Here is a 22139-nt window from a genome sequence, read left to right as displayed (position 1 = left end):
GTATGCTCAGTGTTTGTCTCGTGTTAATGGGCTGATGTTGTGTTTTTCTTGCAATAGGTTTGTAAAAGCAAACAGCCAGTGGAGGAGCTGATGCAGTGGCAGCGGCTGGCAGGAGCCCGCCCTGCGGACTGCCAGCCTGTTTGCTCCACATAACGAGCCTAGAGACACTCTTGCAGCGAAGAGCAGTTCTGGAAGATAAGTGACAGGAGCAGCAGAAGACCGGGAAAGTCGATATCTGCAAAGACTTTTTATCAAAGAAAGAGTCCTTTTGAAAACTGAGGACAGTGTCTCATGTGGATTATCCAGAGTAGCTGTGACTTTGTGTCTCATACAATACATTTTTTTTTATGTTATGCCAAACCTCTCAAACATTTTATGTAGATGTAATAATATTTGCAATTGTTTAAACATTTTTAATAATTTTAGAGTTTTCGTATTGGCAATATGACAATATATTTTGATACTGAAATATCTGTGATATATCACTATTGGCCAATAATATCAGCCAACAACTATATTGGTCAGGCTCTAAAAAAGTTATTTGCTAGTGTACATAGAAATAAAAGCCCATTTATATTTTTCTTGATACAAGATAATGAATTTCTGTTTCTGTTGAAGAGAAAATCGCTACACAGAAACTGGAGCTGTAAACTCAAGTCAATCAGTTTAAGACAAAACTGGTTACACTTGACCACAAACGGCATTCTTGTTGGTTTGTGGTTGTCACTGCAATGTTTGGTTTGCTGCCAAAGAGGATTTCATATTTATCATCCATTAAACGTTGATCTGCTCTGTACATGCAACATCTATTGCACGTCTGTCCGTCCTGGGAGAGGGATCCCTCCTCTGTGGCTCTTCCGCATTTTTTTTTCCCTGTTAAAAGGGCTTTTTTTGGGGCAAGTTTTTCCTCACTCGAATCGAGGGTCGAAGGACAGAGGGTGTCGTCTCTGTACAGATTGTAAAGCCCTCTGAGGCAAACTGTGATTTGTGAATTTGGGCTATACAAATAAAATTTGATTTGATTTGATTAAATGTACGTGTCAAGTTAAAAAGCTTGACACGTGATAGGTTTGTGATAATAACTTTCACGAAAGCCTCAAGTCTGCAATTCTAGGTGCTGTATCGTAGGCAACTGGACTCGTTTAAGTTTCTTGAAGACGTTTCACTTCTCATTCAACAGGCTTCTTCAAGTCTGCAATACACAACTTCTGTTGAAAGGGCATGGTTGTTCTACTGTGTCAATAGCAATGGCAGTGTTTCCACACCCAATGGCTTGCTGTTGCACAGCATTAATTCAATTAGCCACAGAAAAACATAAAAAACATACAGCAAAATTATCCTAGCTTGAAGTGTCATTTTTATTCTTGATATAGACAACTATATCAGAGTTTAAGCCTACACTCTTTGCCTAGTTGTGCTACTGTTGTTCAGCTATGATGTGGGTGGAAGTTTAACAGCCTCGTGCCCTGAGGCTCCTGAACATGTTTCAACACCAGTCAGTTCTTTAAGAAAAGGAATGGCGCCATCACAAAAGCACAACTAAAACTGCTTGAATCTTGCTCTGATATTTGCAGTGAGAAAACCTGCAAACCTACAGATTTAAAAAAAAAATCTGTTAACCTACCTGTTTATCTACTTTACAAGTTATAGCCAAAACATAGCAGTTTTTAGCTTCTAAATTATGTTTCATAAATGGCCACATTCTTGCATTAATGCTTTGCCTGGAGTTTGATGTGTTAAAAAGATGTTATTAGCCTACTAACGTGCTGCAACAAGAGAGCTTTTTTGGACTGTAATCTCAGTTCCTGAGGCTTTTTCCCAATTTTACAGTTTAATAAAAAACAAAACAAAGAGATGATGGAATAAAACGCTTAGTTATTAAGTTAGGAAACATGCTTAAGTATAGTAGGTGCCACTTGTCACAGCCAATAGACACAGTGAACCGGTTGTTAATAGTTTGTTTTATTAGGGTACGGGAATACATCAATCTAAATTAAAATATGCACCTGCCGCCAATCGATTAATCTTAGCCTACCGAACTGTCAATCAGCAGCCTCATAAGTGAATTCGTGTTGACGTCCTAGTCGTTTGAGGTAGCATTCATTAATCGCAGGACTACAACGCAAATCATTGGCGTGCTTTATTCAATTCGGCAGGTTTACATTTCACCATGCTGCACTTTATTTCAATGCATTTGCCCACAGTATTCAACTACAAAAACATAGTACGGAGGGTCGTATGTTAAGGACTAATGCAAACTATTAACTTTAAGTCTGACTAGCTTCCTATTTACATTAAGGGTTGACTCCTACCTGGAACCCGGATATACAAGTAGGCACAACCTGCTCGAGACAGGTCAACATTGCACATTCCAACAGGTATGCGACGGTAAGAGACCTTTGTCAATAAACAAAACACGGTTCAGTAGTAACGTAAGATTTTATGTCCATATGTTACGGTTTACTGTTTTTCGTGGGCTTTAAATCGTAATTTCACACAACTGGTCCAAATCTACGTAAATAAATGAATGTTGATAGCTTCGGCTGTGTCAGTTGTTCACTACTCACTCCATCTGCTCCTAAAGTTCGTCAGTCCGGGCCCCTTTCTTCTCCTCGTTACCGCTTCACTCATTGCTGCTTTCCTCCACAAACACTGTAGTACTCTCAGCTGTTTCTGTAAGGGTACTCAGTAACACGACAGCAGAACTTTATCGTCTCCATTCCCGTACAGACATAGCATCCAGGCTCGCGCTCACCGCGGTCCGCGTGCTACACAGAGTGAAACAGCTCAGCTGGGAGCGTGCCCGAGCGGTCCGCGGCTGTGCTGCGTTCAAGTCATGAGCGAAAAACGGCCACTATGCTGTTATCAGTCAACTGCAGCACACAAGTTAAAGACAATTAGACGAAGACAAACCAACACGAACACAACGAATATGAAAATTTGTTGGAGTAGGTCAGCGACACCACCACCGCAGCAGACTCACAGTTTAACTGTCCAGGTCAACAAGAGGACAGAAGCTCAACAGGCCAACAACAACAAAGTCCTTGAGGAAGTGCAGACAAGAACAGCTTTTACTTTCCAAGGGACCTGTTAAATGTCATCTGCGTCTGCTGACACTGTGAACTAATGCTGAGCAACGGCCTACAACACGCACAGGAAAACTGTTATTCATTGGATCTCCTCATCACATTACTTAATCACATATGTTGAAGCCAATTTGTGCCTGTCCCCACCACTTTTCAGCACAAAGTGACGCCCTTACCTGTGTATGATTTCTTTGATCTAAAAATCTGAGTTAGCAGATGTATACCTTTCATCTTAGTATTGAAATACAGTTCTTATTTTTTGTGGTCTTATTCTTTTACAAAAGGACCAATATGTCTTTCCATCTTAAAAATGTATCGGTGTATTTCCATTGTATTCTTTTATTCTCTTATCTTACTATTCATCCGGTGTCTTGTTGGCTCAGTTTAGTCTCCTAATTAGATTTTGTGGCGATTTAATAGAGACGACAAAATGGAAAATTACCTCCAGAGTCAGGACCACAGGAGAAAGGCTGGAAATGTGTGCAGCCTCTGCTTGTACCTGTATTCAAGTGAGAAATTATGTTGTGTATTTATATTAGGATAAAATATATGCACTGTTTTTACAGCCCTGTCTCTCAGATTTTAGGTTCATGTAGGCCTACTTCTCCCAGTCCACAGGAAGTGTTGGGTCACCTGAGATTAGGGGATCACGATTCTCCAAATCCTCAATTCGATTCAATTTTCGATTCTAAGGTCACGATTCGATTCGATTCTCGATTTTTACATTTATTTTTTTAAAGCACAGGTTGCTATGCCATTTTTAGACTAGCCTTTTATGCAATATAATATCTGACCTTTGTTAGCAAGGTAATAAAAAAACATTTATTAAGAACATAATGTAGCAATAACTTATATCTTCAGTCAATTGGAAACTTAAACAAAATAACCTGCCATCTAGTTTCTCTTTTGTAACTGCAGTCTTCTTCACAGAAGATGACATTCAAGTTCACAACAAAACAAACAAAAAAATAAAACAGCCATGTCCATAGTCTGCTTTACGGAAGCCCTAAAGGGCCATGCATAAATAAATTTTTTTTCCCTCCGTTTTCCCGTGATAACGAGTTAATTTCATTTGTTTTCTCAAGATCTCGAGTTATTATTTTGAAATAACAACTGCCGTTTTCCTGAGATAACGGGATAATTTTCTCGAGATCTCGAGATAACGAAACTTTGTTTTCCCAAGATAACGATATAATTAATTCGAGATCTCGTCATTAACTACATAGCTGGTCAGCTATGTAGTTAATGACGACATCAGGCTCACTTAGATTGCACCCCCGATATAGCTGAAGCCTTGCTAACTGTCTTTTTAGATTATGCACACTAATGTGTATATTATCTGTAATAGCAAGGCATAATGCTATTTCAGCCTGTGTCAGGCCTTGATTGAAAAGATATGTGACGCTGTGATCAATATGCTCCTGCTCCTCTGACATTGCTACACTGAATGATGTTTGCTGCAATTATTTAATATACTACACTATCGTTTTGTTTTCTCGAGATTTCAAGAAAATTATCCCGTTATCTCAGGAAAACGGCAGTTGTTATTTCAAGATAATAACTCGAGATCTCGAGAAAACAAATGAAATTATAGCTGCTGCGCAGCGATGGGTCGGGTCCGGGCTATTTTTGGCAAATTTAGGCAACTCTGAGGCTGAGCAACAAAGTGTAGAACAGGAAGACAGACAGTTGACATCATAATGTTCATTTTGTATTAGTTGAGGCTTGAACTTACAACCTTTGACACCTAAGTCCATCTTCTATCTCACTTAGTTAACTGGCTAGTGACAGATCATGTGAGGCTTCACAAAGTGAGTAAGCTATACACTGTCATGCAGGCATATTTGTAACCACTGTAAAAATAAAAATCTCTGCCTCCACATTTCCTGTCTCTCACTGTATTATCCATATAGGCAAAAATGCCCCCCAAAAGATTGGTTTGAAATACTGCTCTCTTGATTTAATCTTTGTTTTGCTGTGATTTTTTTACATATTTGTTTCCCACTCACTGAACTAGATCACTGATCCTGTCTCCTACTCTCAGCTGGATCAACTTTAAGTGATTCTCCTTCTTCAGTTTAAATGGAGGGTGTCAATCAGCATTAAAGCACATTACCGCCACCTATGTTTGGACTGGAATTACATCACCACAAAACAAACACAAAGTAATAAAAAATTCAGTTATTAGGAAAAAAATCTGAAAATACACATATTGCATCTAGACAGCATGGAGATGTTGGTAATTTGTTTTTAAAAATGATTGATTTGCTCCATAAGTGAATAACTGATGTTTAGCTATGTCATTACTGCATTGACTCCAATTGTTCACATGAAAGAAACATTTTAAATGCTGTGAAAAATTCAGTTTTTTGAGGCTCAATTTTTCATAAATCAAAGGAGGAGAGAGGAAATAGGTTCAAGAAGTTTTACAGTTTTTGAAAAAAAACAGCGATGTACTTCATGATTTTTATTAGGTTTAAATGTACAAAAGTTTCTTCAATATTGAATTCTGAAGCTGCATGAAGTATGGTTGATTTGTTATGATTTTTCAAAGTTTTGAACTTTAGACGCTTGCACCACTTGCACCACCATCAGGACTATTGGCTTGGGTTTACAGCTGAGGTAATCTGGCATGAGACTGGACCTTTGTGCAAAATCTAGTTAGCTTTCGTCCATGGTCCAGTCCAAGCTATTTGTTTTTATTTAATTTAGAGGCTTGCTGTGATGCCACTGTCAGGACAATTGTCTTGTGTTTCATGTTGAGGACATATTTTGATCTGTCGTCATCCTCATCATCATCCTTGCTGGGTCTTGAACCCACAACCCCTGACACCAAGCACCAGCTCCTAACTCACTGAGCTAATTGGCTGGAAGTGGGGCCTGCTGTGTGGCCTCATTTGTCGACTCAGGGAGTCACTGTCCGGGCAGCTGTTGTCAAGGCAGATTTCAAAAATGGTCAAACTGTCAGAAATTCTGTTACCTGAACAAAAATCTGATAATACATAAATTGCATCTTGACAGCATGGAAATGTTGGTGATTTGTTTTTAACTTAAAGTGTTTTGCTTCATAAGAGAAAATTTGATGTTTAAAAATGCCACTCTTACATTGACTCCAGTCGTTCCCATGAGAGCAGAATTCAAAATGTTCTCAAAAATTAATTTTTTGAGATAAAATTCTGATATTTGCCAAACTCCATCAACCATGACTGCAAAATATTCTCAATTTTTTTCAGGAAGATTGAAAATGTATTTAGCAAGAATTTGATAGTATATGTTTACAGTACTGTTTACAGTCAAACATTTTGATGCACTGTAGGCTTAATTTTTGATAAATTAAAAATCCGAGAAACAAGTTTTGTGGAGGACGGTCTGAAGATGCTCTCTAGCAAGTTTGGTGACAATTGGGCAAAAATTGTGGGAGGAGATAGGTTTTATAAGTTTTACAGGTTTTGAAAAAAACTGAGTGTTGGACTTCATAATTTGTAATGAGTTTAAGTGGACTAAAGTTTCAGCAGTATTGGGGCTACAGTTTGGTGAAAGTCTCAAAACTGTAGCATGTACTGTTGATTTTGTAGGTATTTTCTAAAGTTTTTAAATTTAAACGCTTATTGTGCCCCCCCCCCCAGGAGGAATATTGACATGTCCTTGGAATTAAGTAAATCTGGCATGGGGCCGGACATTTCTGTAAAGTTTGGTGAGTTTTCGCCCATGGGAAGTATGACTTCCTCGGAAGAAGAAGAAGAAAGAAAGAAAGAATTATAGCTGCTGCGCAGCAATGGGTCGGGTCCGGGCTATTTTGGGCAAATTTAGGCAATTCTGAGCAACAAACAGGAGAATAGGAAGACAAGACAGTTGACAACAATGTTCATTTTGGACCACTTAAGTATTGAACCCACAACTTCTGGAACCAAAGACTGTCATCTATTGCTCTGAGCTAATTGGCAAGTGGCAATACAACAGTGGCTTCACAAATTGAGTAAGCCATTCACTGTTGTGCAGGCAGATTTGAAACCACTGTAAAAAATTCAGTTATCGAGACAAAAATCTGAAAATACACATATTGCAGCATGGAGATGTTGGTAATTTTAAAAATGATTGATTTGCTCCATAAGTGAATAACTGATGTTTAGCTATGTCATCATTGCATTGACTCCAGTTGTTCCCATGAAAGAAAAATTTAAAATGCTGTGAAAAATTCAGTTTTTGAGGGTCAATTTTTGATAAATCAAAGGAGGAGAGAGGAAATAGGTTTAAGAAGTTTTACAGTTTTTGAAAAAAAACTGAGTGATGTACTTCATAATTTTTAATAGGTTTAAATGTACAAAAGTTTCTTCAATATTGGGGCTACAGTTTGATGAAAGTTCTGAAGCTGTAGCAAGTATGGTTGATTTGTTATGAATTTTCAAAGGTTTGAACTTTAGACGCTTGCTGTAGCACCACCATCAGGACTATTGGCTTGGGTTTACAGCTGAGGTAATCTGGCATGAGACTGGACCTTTGTGCAAAATTTGGTTAGCTTTCATCCATGGTCCAGTTCAAGCTATTTGTTTTTATTTAATTTAGAGGCTTGCTGTGATGCCACCGTCAGGACAATGGTCTTGTGTTTTATGTTGAGGACATCTGACATTTTGATCTGTCATCATCATCATCTTTGCTGGGTCTTGAACCCACAACCCCTGACACGAAGCACCAGCTCCTAACTCACTGAGCTAATTGGCTGGAAGTGGGGCCTGCTGTGTAGCTTCATTTGTCGACTCAGGGAGTCACCGTCTGGGCAGCTGTTGTCAAGGCAGATTTCAAAAATGGTCAAAATGTCAGAAATTCTGTTACCTGAACAAAAATCTGATAATACATAAATTGCATCTTGACAGCATGGAAATGTTGGTGATTTGTTTTTAACTTAAAGTGTTTTGCTTCATAAGAGAAAATCTGATGTTTAAAAATGCCACTCTTCCATTGACTCCAGTTGTTCCCATGAGAGCAGAATTCAAAATGTTCTCAAAAATTAATTTTTTGAGATAAAATTCTGATATTTGCCAAACTCCATCAACCATGACTGCAAAATATTCTCAATTTTTTTCAGGAAGATTGAAAATGTATTTAGCAAGAATTTGATAGTATATGTTTACAGTACTGTTTACAGTCAAACATTTTGATGCACTGTAGGCTTAATTTTTGATAAATCAAAAATCCGAGAAACAAGTTTTGTGGAGGACGGTCTGAAGATGCTCTCTAGCAAGTTTGGTGACAATTGGGCAAAAATTGTGGGAGGAGATAGGTTTTATAAGTTTTACAGGTTTTGAAAAAAACTGAGTGATGGACTTCATAATTTGTAATGAGTTTAAGTGGACTAAAGTTTCAGCAGTATTGTGGCTACAGTTTGGTGAAAGTCTCCAAACTGTAGCATGTACTGTTGATTTTGTAGGTATTTTTAAAGTTTTTAAATTTAAACGCTTATTGTGCCCCCCCCCCAGGAGGAATATTGACATGTCCTTGGAATTAAGTAAATCTGGCATGGGGCCGGACATTTCTGTAAAGTTTGGTGAGTTTTCGCCCATGGGAAGTATGACTTCCTCGGAAGAAGAAGAAGAAAGAAAGAAAGAAAGAAAGAAAGGAAGAAAGAAAGAATTCCTAGGAATACAATAGGTTCCTGGCAGCTTAGCTGCCCGGACCCTAATAATTAACTTGTTATCACGGAAAACGGAGGAAATAAAATGTATGAATGCATGGCCCTTTAGGGCTTCCTTACTTCTCTGAACAATTAAGTGTCTTAACAAACTATTTCCGAACAGTTGGACATATTCAAGGTGCGTAAGGTGTGAGTGGGCGAGCGAGAGTGAGGGAGCGTGTGTACGTGCAGACAGTGAATGAATGGGAGAGGAAGGAGAAGCGAAAGGAGCAGCAGTAGCAGCGACAGCAGCAATAAAGTGAACAATATAGGCTGCAGTTTGGCTGTGAATAAAGGCGACGGCTCCACAAGATACAGCAAAGCTCCCTGGTATTATTTCCCGACCAGTTTAACACGTGAAAGGGGGTTCACCCCGAAGGTAAACAGAAACTTTGGCCCTGGAGGAAATCATCTCCCCTGTGCTTCCCGACCACGGTCCGGGAGCGAATAGGAATGGTGCATGCTATGTTTAACTGGCTGTAGCTAATAGTCAGAGGCGATTCTAGAGTCTGTTGGGGCCCTAAGCAAACATTTCCATAACATAATAAGTTTGCTTCTTTACTTTCTTCTACCCTAATAGCTAGCAATGAATACTATTAATTTGCTAGCTCTATTAATTTAATAGAGTGCTGCTACTTCCTGCCAAGGAGGACAGGACAGCAACTAACGTTAGGTGACACTTTTTTTTGTAACTTGTTGCTGACCATAACCGCGTCCATGGCAGTGGCCAGGCAGAGCCGCACTCGAGTCGGTCACGGCCAATGGAGTGCGGGTCCGGCTCAGCTTGCAAACTAACCGATGTTACCGTTTTTACATTTCAAAGGGATCAGCCAGCGGCGGCTTCGCGCATGCGTGACTCGCTGTCTGGACGCGAGGGGCGAACTTCTCCTAATCTGACTGCAGCCGGGAGGGACTGTTGTATGAGGACAGTCCCTCCCGGCTGCAGTTCCTAATCTTGACCGTGCCAAAGCACCCACAGACGGCTCAGTCCTCAGAGGACACCCGCAGACTGGGCCGTCTGTTGATGCTTTGGCACGGTCCCACAGCAGCACAGAAGCACCCGCTGCTCGTTGAACGATACGTGTTTTCACGTCAGAGTCTCCACAAGTCTCCAAATAGCCTACACCAGAAAAAGTCGGTAGATTTGTCGCTAGTCGCTTTTATGAAAAAGAGTCGCTAGAGGGGTCTGAAAACTCGCTATATGGCAAAAAAAGGCCCCACTCTTGGAAGAACCTAAACAGCAATGAGGATTCTGCTGGAGAACTAATCCCCGCCTAAAACATGAACATTAAATCTTAGTTTAATTAGCAATACAAAAAACAAAGCACATAAAGAGGAGACTGGGATATTGGAGGGAGCTGCAGCAGCAAATGATATAGGCTATGCATGAGTGTATCAGCGTTATACTTTATGATACATGTTTTGTGCAGCAAGATAGTCTCTACCGATAAACAGGATTTTTGAAGCGCAAATATGATCGTCAGAAGTAAAAAGCTAACTTTAGGCTATGAACAAACTACATTGAGGTCACATGACTTTAACATCAACCACTAAGCTGTGTGAGTAGATGAGTGTCTGTGTTCGGCATGATGACGTTTGTCCCAGACAATCTCTGTAGTCTCATTTAGCCATTTGTTAGCAGCTGCCCTTTTTAAGACAAGTAAACTCTTTAAAATTAACAAGTGGGGTATTTACTGATGTATTTCATGTCGTAGAGCAAAATGTGAAAATATCTTAAGCATGTGTTAACGACAGATGTTATTTTAGTCGTATAACTTAAAATCTTTTCCAAAAATCCTCAGACTGCAAAAAGACCTGCGGCACTCTATAGTGAGAAGCATCAGGTTCAAGAGTTTGTCAAGTTGTACTGTACACCTGTATGAATACGATTGGTCGACCGGCAGCCAAGCAGCTGTCGGTAATTGTGATGCATTAATGAAAAAGCCGACACCGTTCACCTAATGCAAGCGTGACTTAAATGCTGTGCCTTAAAGTTTGCTATGCTCCATTTAGTATTTAGTCGTGCTTTGGCATGTCCACTTGATGCTCATGTTACCTTCATCCATGCCTGTCTTCTTCACCTGGTCCTGAGAGTTGCATAGCTGTGAGGCACCCGCTTCATCTGGGGCTATCTCTAGGAATAAGAATTAAAAAGAAACGGAGGTTTCAAAAGTTTGCATCTAAAGCTGTGACCAGCTAGTGTTTATCATAATAAACTGAATAAACTGATTTATCAGGTTATTTTATTGTCATCAACTTGGCAGATCAAAGACAGTATGAGAAGCTGACTGACTTGACGGGAATTATGAAAATGTCATTTTTACCCTTTCTCGATGCTTCTCGCACTGATGAAAAAGACAGTAACCCTCTCCGCCGCGTAAACCCACCACCGTCATAACTGTTGTGCCTTTCTGTGGAAATTTCACATTGACATAATGAAAGAGTTATTAATAATTAAAATGCTAATTGAGATGCAGGCAGTGTCTCTAACTAAATTAGGACATTTTACATCACAATTACCCTATGATCCACTTACTTTTGATACGAAGAGATGAGAAGCTGAAACTCCTCCTCGTGTTTAGAGACAGTGGCTGCGCTGAGCTCTGAAAGAAAAGAGAATACATACACATTTAGAGATATGAAAACTAAGAAGTAAATTATACAAATAGATTGGCATCTGGAAAGAAAGCTTAGTCTAATTTCCTGAGTTGCTTGCGAAAGAAATAAGGATGTTAGATCATCTTCCTGTCAGTGTCTCAACAGCTGCTGGCAATGACTTTTGATATTCAGAGGATGATTCCAAAAAATTATGACCCTTTGACCTTTCATCTAGTGCTACTGTCAGGTCAGAATGATCAGTTTTGGTCCAATGTGGACTTCATTTTATCATTTCAGCAACTTACATTTACATTTACCTTTAGGGCATTTAGCAGACACTTTCGTCCAAAGCGACTTACAAAGTACATTTGTCACAAGAAAGAAACCACAACATATCACCGTCAATAAAGTAAGAATGAAAACACAGAAACAATTTTCAAGCCCTCGTCTGAGCATAGTAGCTGCTATCTATCAAGGATATCTTAAGTACATAAGTGCTATGATTTAAGTGCTAAGGGTTAGAACATACAAGTGCAAATACGTTTTTTTAATTTTTTCAACTTCATACACAATTTTTTTTAGTAGCTGGATTGTTATGACTTTTGCTGTGGGTCTGATGTGGAGGATCAATCTTCATGTAATTTTTCCCCTTTCCCCAAAATAATTTTTAACTGTACAAGTTCTCCAAAAAAGAAAGGCACATAAAAGCTTTTTTTCTGATCTGGCACCGCCACTAGCAGGACAACACTGTCTCAGGTCTAAGGTTTGCTTAGGTTTAGGCACCTAAACAAACAAGGAAAAAATAAACTGATGACTAAAAAAGATTAAGTTGACAAAAAAGACTAAAAGACTAATGGTTTTCATTGACTAAAGCCACACTAAAAGGTTAGTTTTCTTTGACCAAGATAAGACCTGAATGCCCAGACTCATTACTTATTATAAAACTACTACTTAAAACTCATCTAAATAAAAAAAACAGGATGAGGTTGACTAGTTTGAGTGCTCTGCTGTGGCCTTAGAATGTCAAGTTACACCAGTTTATAGATACCATTCCTTTATTTTTACTAAGACACTGTTGTTGTGGTTTGTTGCTGCAGCTTCGACAGTAAGAATTTGTTTAAATACTCATACTGCATGTACTGTATTTATGTGAGCATTATTGGTTCTGCATGGGAATACACGGCCACTATTTATAGCCAGGCAAAATGACAGGACATGATAATGTCCTATGGGGAAACTCCCCAGCAACTTAAACCATGAGTATATAAGTGGGATGCCTCAAAGTAGTTTTAGCAGAGCATAACACAAAGTATTTGTAATATTAGTTTGTTGAACTAGTAAAACATTGTTTGTTTTCTGCCTGTGTCATTAGTGCAGTTTCCATATTTTAGTTTCTGAAGCCTAAACGCTTGCTTTTTAGTCAGTCATTTTCTGCCTTTAACAGAAAAAAATCCTCTGTCACAGGAAGTGATGAGTTTTGTGTCTTGTTTGTTGGGTAACTGGGTAATGAGCATGAGCTGCAACTGAAAGCCAAGCAAAGAGCACCACCAATATTAAAGGAACAGTTCACCCAAAAAATGAAATTTCAGTCCGTATCTACTCACCCCCATGCAGATTGAAAAGTCTGAAGAAGTTTCATGGTCTACAAAACATTTCTGGAGCTTCCCAGCAAAACAGCGTTGCAGCATTCTTCTAAAAAACTGAAGTAGATGGGCACCAAACAGCTTGTCTGGTGTAATGCAAGTGTCTGGAAGCCCCACGATTCCAAATAGATTTGAAAAAAAGGTTATTTACACCCTCTGCGCATGGTTGAGCTTGTGCACCCACTTCAGGTGGGGTGTGCGCTAATGCTTTTATCTACAGTGAAGTAGTTACAGTGAATTTTTCAGCTCATAAAGGGTGTAAAGAACATATTTCTTTTTTATTATTTCAGTTCTTGAGAACTGAATTTCAAACAAGTCCCTATCTACTTCAGTTGTTTAGGAGATAGTCATTGATTTTCATTAAATGTTTATTTGAGTCAAACTTTGTTACTGATACGTCAAAACGAAACAAGATGCTACAGTACACTTACTGGGACTGATTGTCAGACCATCAGTAGATATGTGAAAGGTCAGTACAAAGCAGCACCACTATTGCTGCTCATCATATAAAGATGAAAGATACTCTTTCTATCTTTTGAAAGATACAGTCACTACTAAAAATGTGGCCAAAAAAAGTTGCCATTTGGAAGTGAGCAAACAGCTCCTGAATCAGATGATGATCACAATGCTGAAATCAATCCCCATTAGTTAGTATAAAGGATGTCCATATTCAGTTAAATGGTAGATGGACTTCTATTGCGCTTTTCCAGTCTACTGACTGCTCAAAGTGCTTTACAACACTTGTCACATTCACCCATTCACACACACATTCACACACTGATGGCAGAGGCTGCCATGCAAGGTGCCAACTGCTCATAAGGAGCAATTTGGGGTTCAGTATCTTGCTCATTGATACTTCGACATGCAGCCAGGGGAGCTGGGAATTGTTACAGTCGTGACTTTGATATGCTGCAGAAATTGTTTTTACTACCAAACAAACTTTATTATTTTATCACTTTACCTGGTAAAAATCTGTTCGTAAAAATGGTGATGTCAGTTTGTAAAAATGAGTTTGTGGTTTAAGGGGGAGTTACAGTGTGTGTTGGGACTATTGATTGACCTGTCTATTCATCCATCCAGCACTTATCAGCCCTGAAGATACGTAGAACTCATCCTCATAGCAGGCAGTAAACAGTGGAAACAACCAAACAACACGGTATCCATCTTCAGGTCCAGACCAGGTTTTGTGTGTAGGCATAATGGTACCAAACCTGACAACCCCACTGTGATGACAAGACTTCAAGAAACTGTGCACAATTACTGCGACAGACTGTTATCCATCTGCCATTTTTATATTGTTTGTGTAACAGAAAAACATAATGAACTGCCTGGCTCTTTCATGAACTTTACCAGGTTAGTCCCCCGAGTTTTTACAGGGGCAGTATGTAAGATTATCAACAGTGTTGATGTTATGTCAAAGACTTCTATATACTGTGTTGCAGAGATGTCTACTGAAGCTAGCCCCAGCCTGTCCTGTCTCATAATACCACTTCGCACCTCGAGAGGCATTTGATAGTGTAACCCTCTGTAGATCCAGCTCTAAATGTGGCATATTCGGTTTTGACACCTATTTTCTGTACTAAACAGAAAAATACAACCAAAAAAAAAATTTGAATTCAAGTTTCTTTCTCTTTGTACAGCACACTTCATTCAAACTCAACATAAACACAATAAAACCCATCAAAAAAGTCTTGGTGTGTCTTTCAACAGTCACATGAAAATATTCCGGCTCTACACACTCGCCTCTCTGATTCTTCATCTCTCTCGTCCCCATCTGCCGTGCCTCCTCGGCCCCAGAATCATGGTCCTGGTCAAGGCCTCTATACTCTATTCTGCAGTGACTGGGGGCACTAACTTAACAGCTAACTGAGTCATGTGTTAATTAGCTAATGGTAGTTAGCTAAAGCCAAGGATAGCTAGCAAAGAGCAGCAACTTTTTTTTTAAGTGGCGTCCACATGAATGCCAGGTCCCAAGGTTTCCTAGCAGAACATTGCATTGTAACAAGATGATGACTGTTATTCACATGGTTTTAATGTTGTGGTGTAAATCAGACCAGATCCTGCTGTTGCCTGTAAAAAGCTTACTCCAGCTCTGAAAAAGCACATGATACCATCAAAATGCACCTGTGGCTAGTGGCTGTTGGGCTGCTTTTCTACCTGTGCACACTTGTCTTTTCTCTGGCTTATCATTGACTTGTAAGAACAGATGGCTTCGGGTGGTTATAGTGACCACCAAGGGCGTAGAATTGAGTAGGGACGCTAGGGACACGTCCCTACCAATATTCGGCCGCTACTGTGTAGTCACTATCAATACAACCGCTGTCCGTAGTGTTTAGTCAATGATTATGGCACACAAAGGGTTAAATGTCGGTGTCTGCTAGAAGTCCCGCCTCTAACCTAAATACCACTCCCTGATCGGCTGCCGGTTTCTCGCTAACTTACACGTGATTGGCTGTCCCCACGGTCACTCCTTCTGCTTGTACCTGCAATCTGCTAGTTGGACCGGAGGAGGAGGAGAGGCAGTGCGTGTTATCTGCAACTGTGTAAGTTGTCAACATGTTCGGCATTTGTTCTTCCTGGGTCACGTCAGCTAGATGTATTTTAATATCAGTGGTGTCATTTACATTTGTGTTTGTGTCTTTTTGCGTCTGTGTACGTGTGTGTGTGCGTGCGTGTGTGCTGTATAGGATTTGAAGGATGTCAAAGAAAAGAAAACTGGATATAAGAGACTTCTTTAGGAGTCAAAGTGTAAGTTACTTCAAGGGTGTATAGGTAGAGGCTCAACAATACAGCTATTGAATAAAAGAGAATATTTAATGCCAAAGAGATACACTTTTTTAAAGTTATTTTTAATTCTTATTTTCATGTATTTGTGTAGAAGAGAGCAACGGTTTAAAATAAATAAAGAAAATTTGTGGTGGAAATACAATAAAACCTCAGATTCTAGATGATCGTGTGATTTTATAATTATAAAATATAATTAATTAATATTAAGTAATCTTAATATTTAGTAAAAGCCTTTTTTGCCCAGGCAATAACTACCATCAAGCTCTATGATCATTGTATCCCTAATGTATCTGTTAATGAGGCAGGAGGAGGTAGAGAAGGAGAGGCTGGAGATGATGGAGGAGGAGAGGCCAGAGAAGGTAGAGGAAGAGAGGCAGGAGGAGGTAGAGAAGGAGAGGCTGGAGCAGATTAAGGAAGAGAGGCAGGAGGAGGTAGAGAAGGAGAGGCTGGAAGAGATGGAGGAGGAGAGGCCAGAGAAGGTAGAGGAAGAGAGGCAGGAGGAGGTAGAGAAGGAGAGGCTGGAAGAGATGGAGGAGGAGAGGCCAGAGAAGGTAGAGGAAGAGAGGCAGGAGGAGATAGAGGAGGAGAAGCTGGAGGAGATGGAGGAGGAGAAGCTGAAAGAGAGGCTGGAAATTCACAGGTGAGGTTAAATAATGATGGATATGTTAGTCATGAGATTCAGCACTGTGACAAATGTTAGTGTGATGATGATCTGAATAGCAATGCTTCACCCATGTGGCTTTAAAATCAGAGCTTTATATCAAGTCTGGTGTTCAAAGAGGCCTCATCATGTATTACTAGTGTGTATGTGTTTACAGTAGTTGCTATACAGTTGTCAAATTTATATTGTGGTTTATTCCTCGTATGTTCCTTATTTAACCTATAACATCTGCATGACGTGAAATTATGATTGCTAATGCAAAAAAACGTCAACTTTCAGGAGTGCTGCCTTGGAGCACTTTTGTGTCCCCACCAATCTCAAAATCAAACCTACTCCCTTGGTGACCACACCTGTAAGTACACAATACATTCACAGATTCCGTCACAGACACACGCATTTATTTACAAAATTGCAGTGTTTCTTTTTCTTTAGCTTATCTCTGCAACTAAAATAAAGTAGGTCATTGGAATCTCTGTTATATTACTGCCCATATTATACCTTCCTTGACATGCACAAATCACATGGAATCGGATTCTTTCCATTCTGATTTGGACCATGTTCATAAATTGTCCTAAATCCAGGGGCAGTTCCTCATATGGGCAATAGGTGCATGAGTGCCTGCAAAAAAAAAAGAAAAAAAGTTTGCTGCGCTGAAGTTGAGGTTCGCCCAGGGTGTCATGCAAGCTAGGACCGCCACTGCCTAAATCCGATATAGATCTAATTTTCTGCAATGTGACCTCAGTCATCAGAGTTCATGTGACTTTTACATCTCTCTAGATCAACATTTGTCACAATTCTGCACTGCTATCTTTCTGTGCGTGTTCGCTGATATTAAAAGTAGTCCTTGACATCCTGAAAGTTTGGATGAAATCTTGTCTGCCACAATCCCACCACACACCTAGCAACCATTGCACCACAAAAAGCTAATTAAAAAATGTGGCTCCTTTTCTCCTTGTCCTTGTTATCATCTGCTCACAAATGTGCAGGCTTCCAAAGCACATGGACTGAGAATGAAACCATAAATTCTGACTTCAGTGGCCTCTATGTATAGGCCTACGACCACACAACAGCGTTGTGTGTCTGTCATCTTTGTTATTGTTCTTTTGTGCATGTTGGTCATTTCAGGACCATGAGAGTTCACACTGCAATCTGATAATGAATGAATGAATGAATGAATGAATGAATGAATGAAATGAAGATTCAGATTTTCCTACTTTCCCCATTGTGTTTGCACACTTTATCCCACTTCCCTCAGCATTGTTTTGTAAGAAAAATAATCTACAAAAAATGGAAAGTAGCCAGTATCTATAGATGTCATTGCAAAATGTAGTCAAGTAAAAATTACAATGTTTCTAATTGAAATGTAGTAGAGTAGAAGTATAAAGTAGCAGAAATGAAAGTATAAGTAAAGTAAGAAAAGTACTATTATCTCAGAACTGTAAAGTGCTTTGTTCACTCAATATATTAACTTATACTATACTGTAGATACATATGGCCGTCACCTTTCTTTTTCCACAAATCATATAAAAATTCAACCATACATACTTTCATCTTTACATTTACGTTTTCACTTGATGTATTGAAATACACAACTACTTTAATGTAGTAAGTGAATTTAGACTTTGAAATTATTTTTTTCCTTCTGTGATCCTATCCCATGGATCTTAATATACTCTCAATATTAAAAACTAATATAATTTCAGGTAATAGTGTATTTCTGGCTTTACACACAACTAATAACCAAATCTTAACACATTTCCACATGTGACTTGATAAATAGTCTGCTAGTATGTTTTCTTACATCCACCTTGTTTAGGTCTTATTTCTCTTTTCTGTAATACATACACAGGTGTAAGAGACATACAGGTTGAAGATGAGAAGCACGGTGTGCTTGAGTGTGTGTGTGTGTTGCAGAGGGGGTGGTTCACGTGGGAGTAGGCGTGTGTGCGTGTGGAAGTGTGTGTGCGTAAAGGTGTGCACTCACCGGTGACACAGATGAGAGAGAGTCAGGGTTGGGTAGTAGCCGTAATTTTTGTTGACCGCTACTCATTCATTCATTCATTCATTACCCCTTTTATCTGTTTAATTCATTGGTCTCGTTTTCCCATTCATCCATCTTTGCTGCGCTGTGATAGCTCTGTGCTGTTTGTTCACAATAAATGCACCAAGAGCATATTTGGATCTCAGCGTATCTGTCATCACAACCTCCTATAGCGCGTCACAAATCTGCGAACCTGAGGAGCCAACCTTATACTCTCAGCGGCTAAAAGGATTGTGTTGGAAGCCGCAACAACAGGTTTAGTAATAGTCATATGCATATTGCCCCAAACCTCTATGCAGTAAAGGTAAAGAAGAAGAAGAGAACAGTACAAAATATGAAGACAAGCAAAATTGAAACTGTCCTTTGCTTTGTTTAAGGAATAGTTCACTCTAGATACTAAATACATAAATAACTTAGTAGTACTTAAGTAATATACTTCTCTTCGTATATTCTATATGAGGTTTCGTGACACTTTGGTATCACTATTTTACAGGTCTGCAAATTGGTAAGTGGGTGGTAATTACAATGTAACATACTTGAGATTTCTTTGACCCTTGTGGGACTCCACATTTAACCTTCTTAACATCATTACCAGCAAACGGCACAAACCCTGTGTTTTTGTTTCACTCTCCCACTGATGGCATAATGTAGATAGTGAACAGGAGTGGACCCTGGCAATAAGGATACTATTTGAGGTACATGATGCAACTTTCGCACTATAATACCCCCCCCCCCACCACCCAGAGAATCAACATCAAAGTGGTGTGCGCTTGTAATTCTTACACAGGAAGTAAAAGTGAACTTGTTGAGATCAAAGTTCTCCATTCTCCTGTCATGTGATATTTACAGGAAATGTCAGTGTGTCAAATGTATAACGTCTTTATACTACACTGTTCAATGTTTATGTTCTGGTATACTAATTGCCACTGACTGCACAGAATATTGCGCCTTCATTCCCGATATACATTACATCTGATCTCAACAAATACATAAAGTGGGCAAAGAAATGGCAGGTACACACAGTTGAGTCTCTTTTAACAAGTGTTGCAGTCTTGAACTCAAAACACAAAGAGCATGGTTAATGGACAGTACACACTCACCGCCTGTGCTTGTTGTGATGTCTTGTCCATTTGTCTTGGCTGAGAAGATGAAAAAAATGTATTTATCCACTGGTTCCAGTGCTAATGTTATGCCTTTTACTTTATTTCTTAATCAATAAACTCCAGCTTAAAGTGTTCTCATCCACAGCTTATCAGTGTGGCCGTTAATCTTAGCACTGAAGTAGCAAGTGCACATGTATGAGGAAGTGCACTGTTCAAATGTGCGGTTGGCGGACTTCAGTCTCAGGCTGGGATTTCCTCTTTCAATGTTAAACCAAGGTGCAATGACGCAGCTGACACAATGTGGGTGTGTTTATGTGTGTCACTGTATATGTGTGTATTGTGCAGTGAAAGCTGTTTAACAGTTGTATTTTTACAAATTGGATATATTCATTTTACAAACCTGAGTCAGTGTGTGTTAGCAGTCAAACCACGGGCCGAACTTGATTTTGATATTTAATTTGTCTGAAATGTGTGACCCAGATGTTTCACCACGGCCGAACTGGAACCATACGCTAATATGATAAAGACTTATTTGAAACTGGCAAGACACATGCAGAGATTTCCACCACACTGCAACAGATGACGCTGAAGTAAGCGTCAGATTCACAGCTTATTGGAATTTTCCAGCCCACCTTAAAAGTGGCATACCACCTATAGATGGTGTTGTTCAGTCATTTTCAGGCCAGTTCACGGACTGAAAAACGTAATAAATACGGTGAAAATGAAATGACAATGACACGGTCTGTAATTGGTTTACAAGCCTAAATCTTGATCATTTTAACTCTCATGTCATTTAGGTGGACATGAGGGATAAAATCAGTTAGAAACAGCATCCACAAGACATCAGGTCATCTCCCTCAAACTGTGATACAAAAGGCAAACAAAGTTGTTTCCAATATATGAGATTTTAATTTTAGGTGGAAAATATCATGGTCTTCTGCTACTGTGTTCTGGGGGAAATACGTTGAATGAAGGGTTAAGATGACTTATTCATTTCTCTCAAAATAATAATATAGCGATTAAAGGTGTCGCCATATACTGATATTGACGTAACCTTGATATTAAAAATGAAATATTGATATTGTGTTAATAATATGGTGTGAATAATCTAGAACAGATGTGAGGCTGTGTGACTCTTTGTTGATCAGTTCATCTGGTTGCCTTTTTACTGTTCAGTTACTGTTCATTTTCTGTGTAACTGTAGTGTAAGTGTAGCAGAGATGGTGAAGCAGCAGTAAAAAGTGAGGTGTTTACAAAGGAAAAGTATTGCTTACTGAGTAGATTCTGGACAGAGAAAACAGAGCAAGTTAGATTGAACGATTTAAGGTTTTACAGGTCTAGTGTGTAGGATTTGGCAGATTGAAACCAACTGAACACCCCTCATCTCACCCTCCCCAACAGTGGCTGCTCATGAGCCAGTGTTTAATTCATCTGTTCGTGGCGTAGAAACATGGCAGACTCCATGGAAGTGAACCTGCTCTCTCTATTAAAGGCTCACTCTAAGGTAACGAGTACTTAGAGTGACTCGAATCGAGGGTCCAAAAACATAGGAGGGTGTGGTATGCTGTTTTGCAATTTGTGATTTGTGATACTGGACTATATAAATAAAATTCACTCATACCCACACAGAACATACAGTGGTTGCACTGATTAAGGATCAGATAAATGATACACCACCAGTTCAAGTATGTTGTCTTGGTGTAAAACCGGTTGGACCTCTGAACACTAGTAGTAGTTGGGTGTTGAAGACCCTTCAGGCCACAAGGGTGCAGGGCACACTAACAGGATGTGCTGGCATTGAGTGGAAGTAGAAGCAATTAATTACCCATTCAAAATGTTAAACTGATATGAAATCATAGTGTTCTGACATACTGCAGTCACCTGGAATTGTTTTCAATTAATAGGTGTGCCTTGTCAAGAGTTAATTTGTGGAATTTCTTGCCTTCTTAATGTGTCCAATGAGACCATCAGTTGTGTTGTGCAGAGCTAGGGTTGGTACACAGTTCAATACAGTGAATAGCCCTATTCGACTACTGTTGGACACTGGTTGGACACTGATAGCACTGGACATTAGACCAGTGGAAATCTGAACTTTGGTCTGATGTGTTTGAGATTTTTGGTTCCTACCGCCATGTCTTTGTGGGATGCAGAAAAGGTGAGCGGATGACATCTATGTTAAACACTTCATGCTGTTATTTTATATACTTAAGAAATGTTCGAAACAAAGGTTACAAAAATAGTTTGTGTCTTAACAAGCAATGGAAATAGTACCATTGCAAAGTATCCCACAATGGCCTATCATCAGATATTATATATCACACCATATTACATACATGTACAATCAAGGCTAGAACCACAATAATAACTATATTTTTTTTATTAGCAGTGCAGTAAAAAAGTGACACATATGCGCAAAAGCAGGCAGACATGCACTCAAAAATACTACTCTGACATTCCTCCAATACTAAAAGCGTTCCTCCTGCCAAGGAACACAACCTACAGATGAGACAAAATAATTGCAGAGATGTTATGTTGCACTTTTTTGTATAGTC

The 22139-nt window shown here is 39.3% G+C and overlaps 1 protein-coding gene across 2 annotated transcripts in view; it reads right to left on the bottom strand.

Moving 5' to 3' along the window:
- dennd2da (DENN/MADD domain containing 2Da) overlaps positions 1–19759 on the bottom strand; it is a 46936-nt gene extending 27177 nt beyond the window's left edge. The window contains exons 1-4 of one of the 2 annotated variants that reach the window (XM_084366981.1): positions 19585–19759; positions 11291–11357; positions 11079–11165; positions 10811–10888 (exon numbers count right to left, since the gene is read on the bottom strand). In XM_084366981.1, the coding sequence (XP_084223107.1) occupies positions 10811–10888; positions 11079–11165; positions 11291–11357; positions 19585–19614 (262 nt within the window). In that variant the 5' untranslated portion in view covers positions 19615–19759. The remainder of the gene's footprint in view (positions 1–10810; positions 10889–11078; positions 11166–11290; positions 11358–19584) is intronic. The other variant, XM_084366982.1, reaches the window with a different exon arrangement.
- Between the last annotated feature and the right edge of the window lie 2380 nt (positions 19760–22139).

This window comes from Pagrus pagrus, assembly GCF_965226575.1.
Source record: "Pagrus pagrus genome assembly, chromosome: 11".
Classification (NCBI taxonomy): domain Eukaryota; kingdom Metazoa; phylum Chordata; class Actinopteri; order Spariformes; family Sparidae; genus Pagrus; species Pagrus pagrus.
Note: the sequence above shows the minus strand (reverse complement) of the source record. Positions and strands in the feature narration are given on the sequence as shown.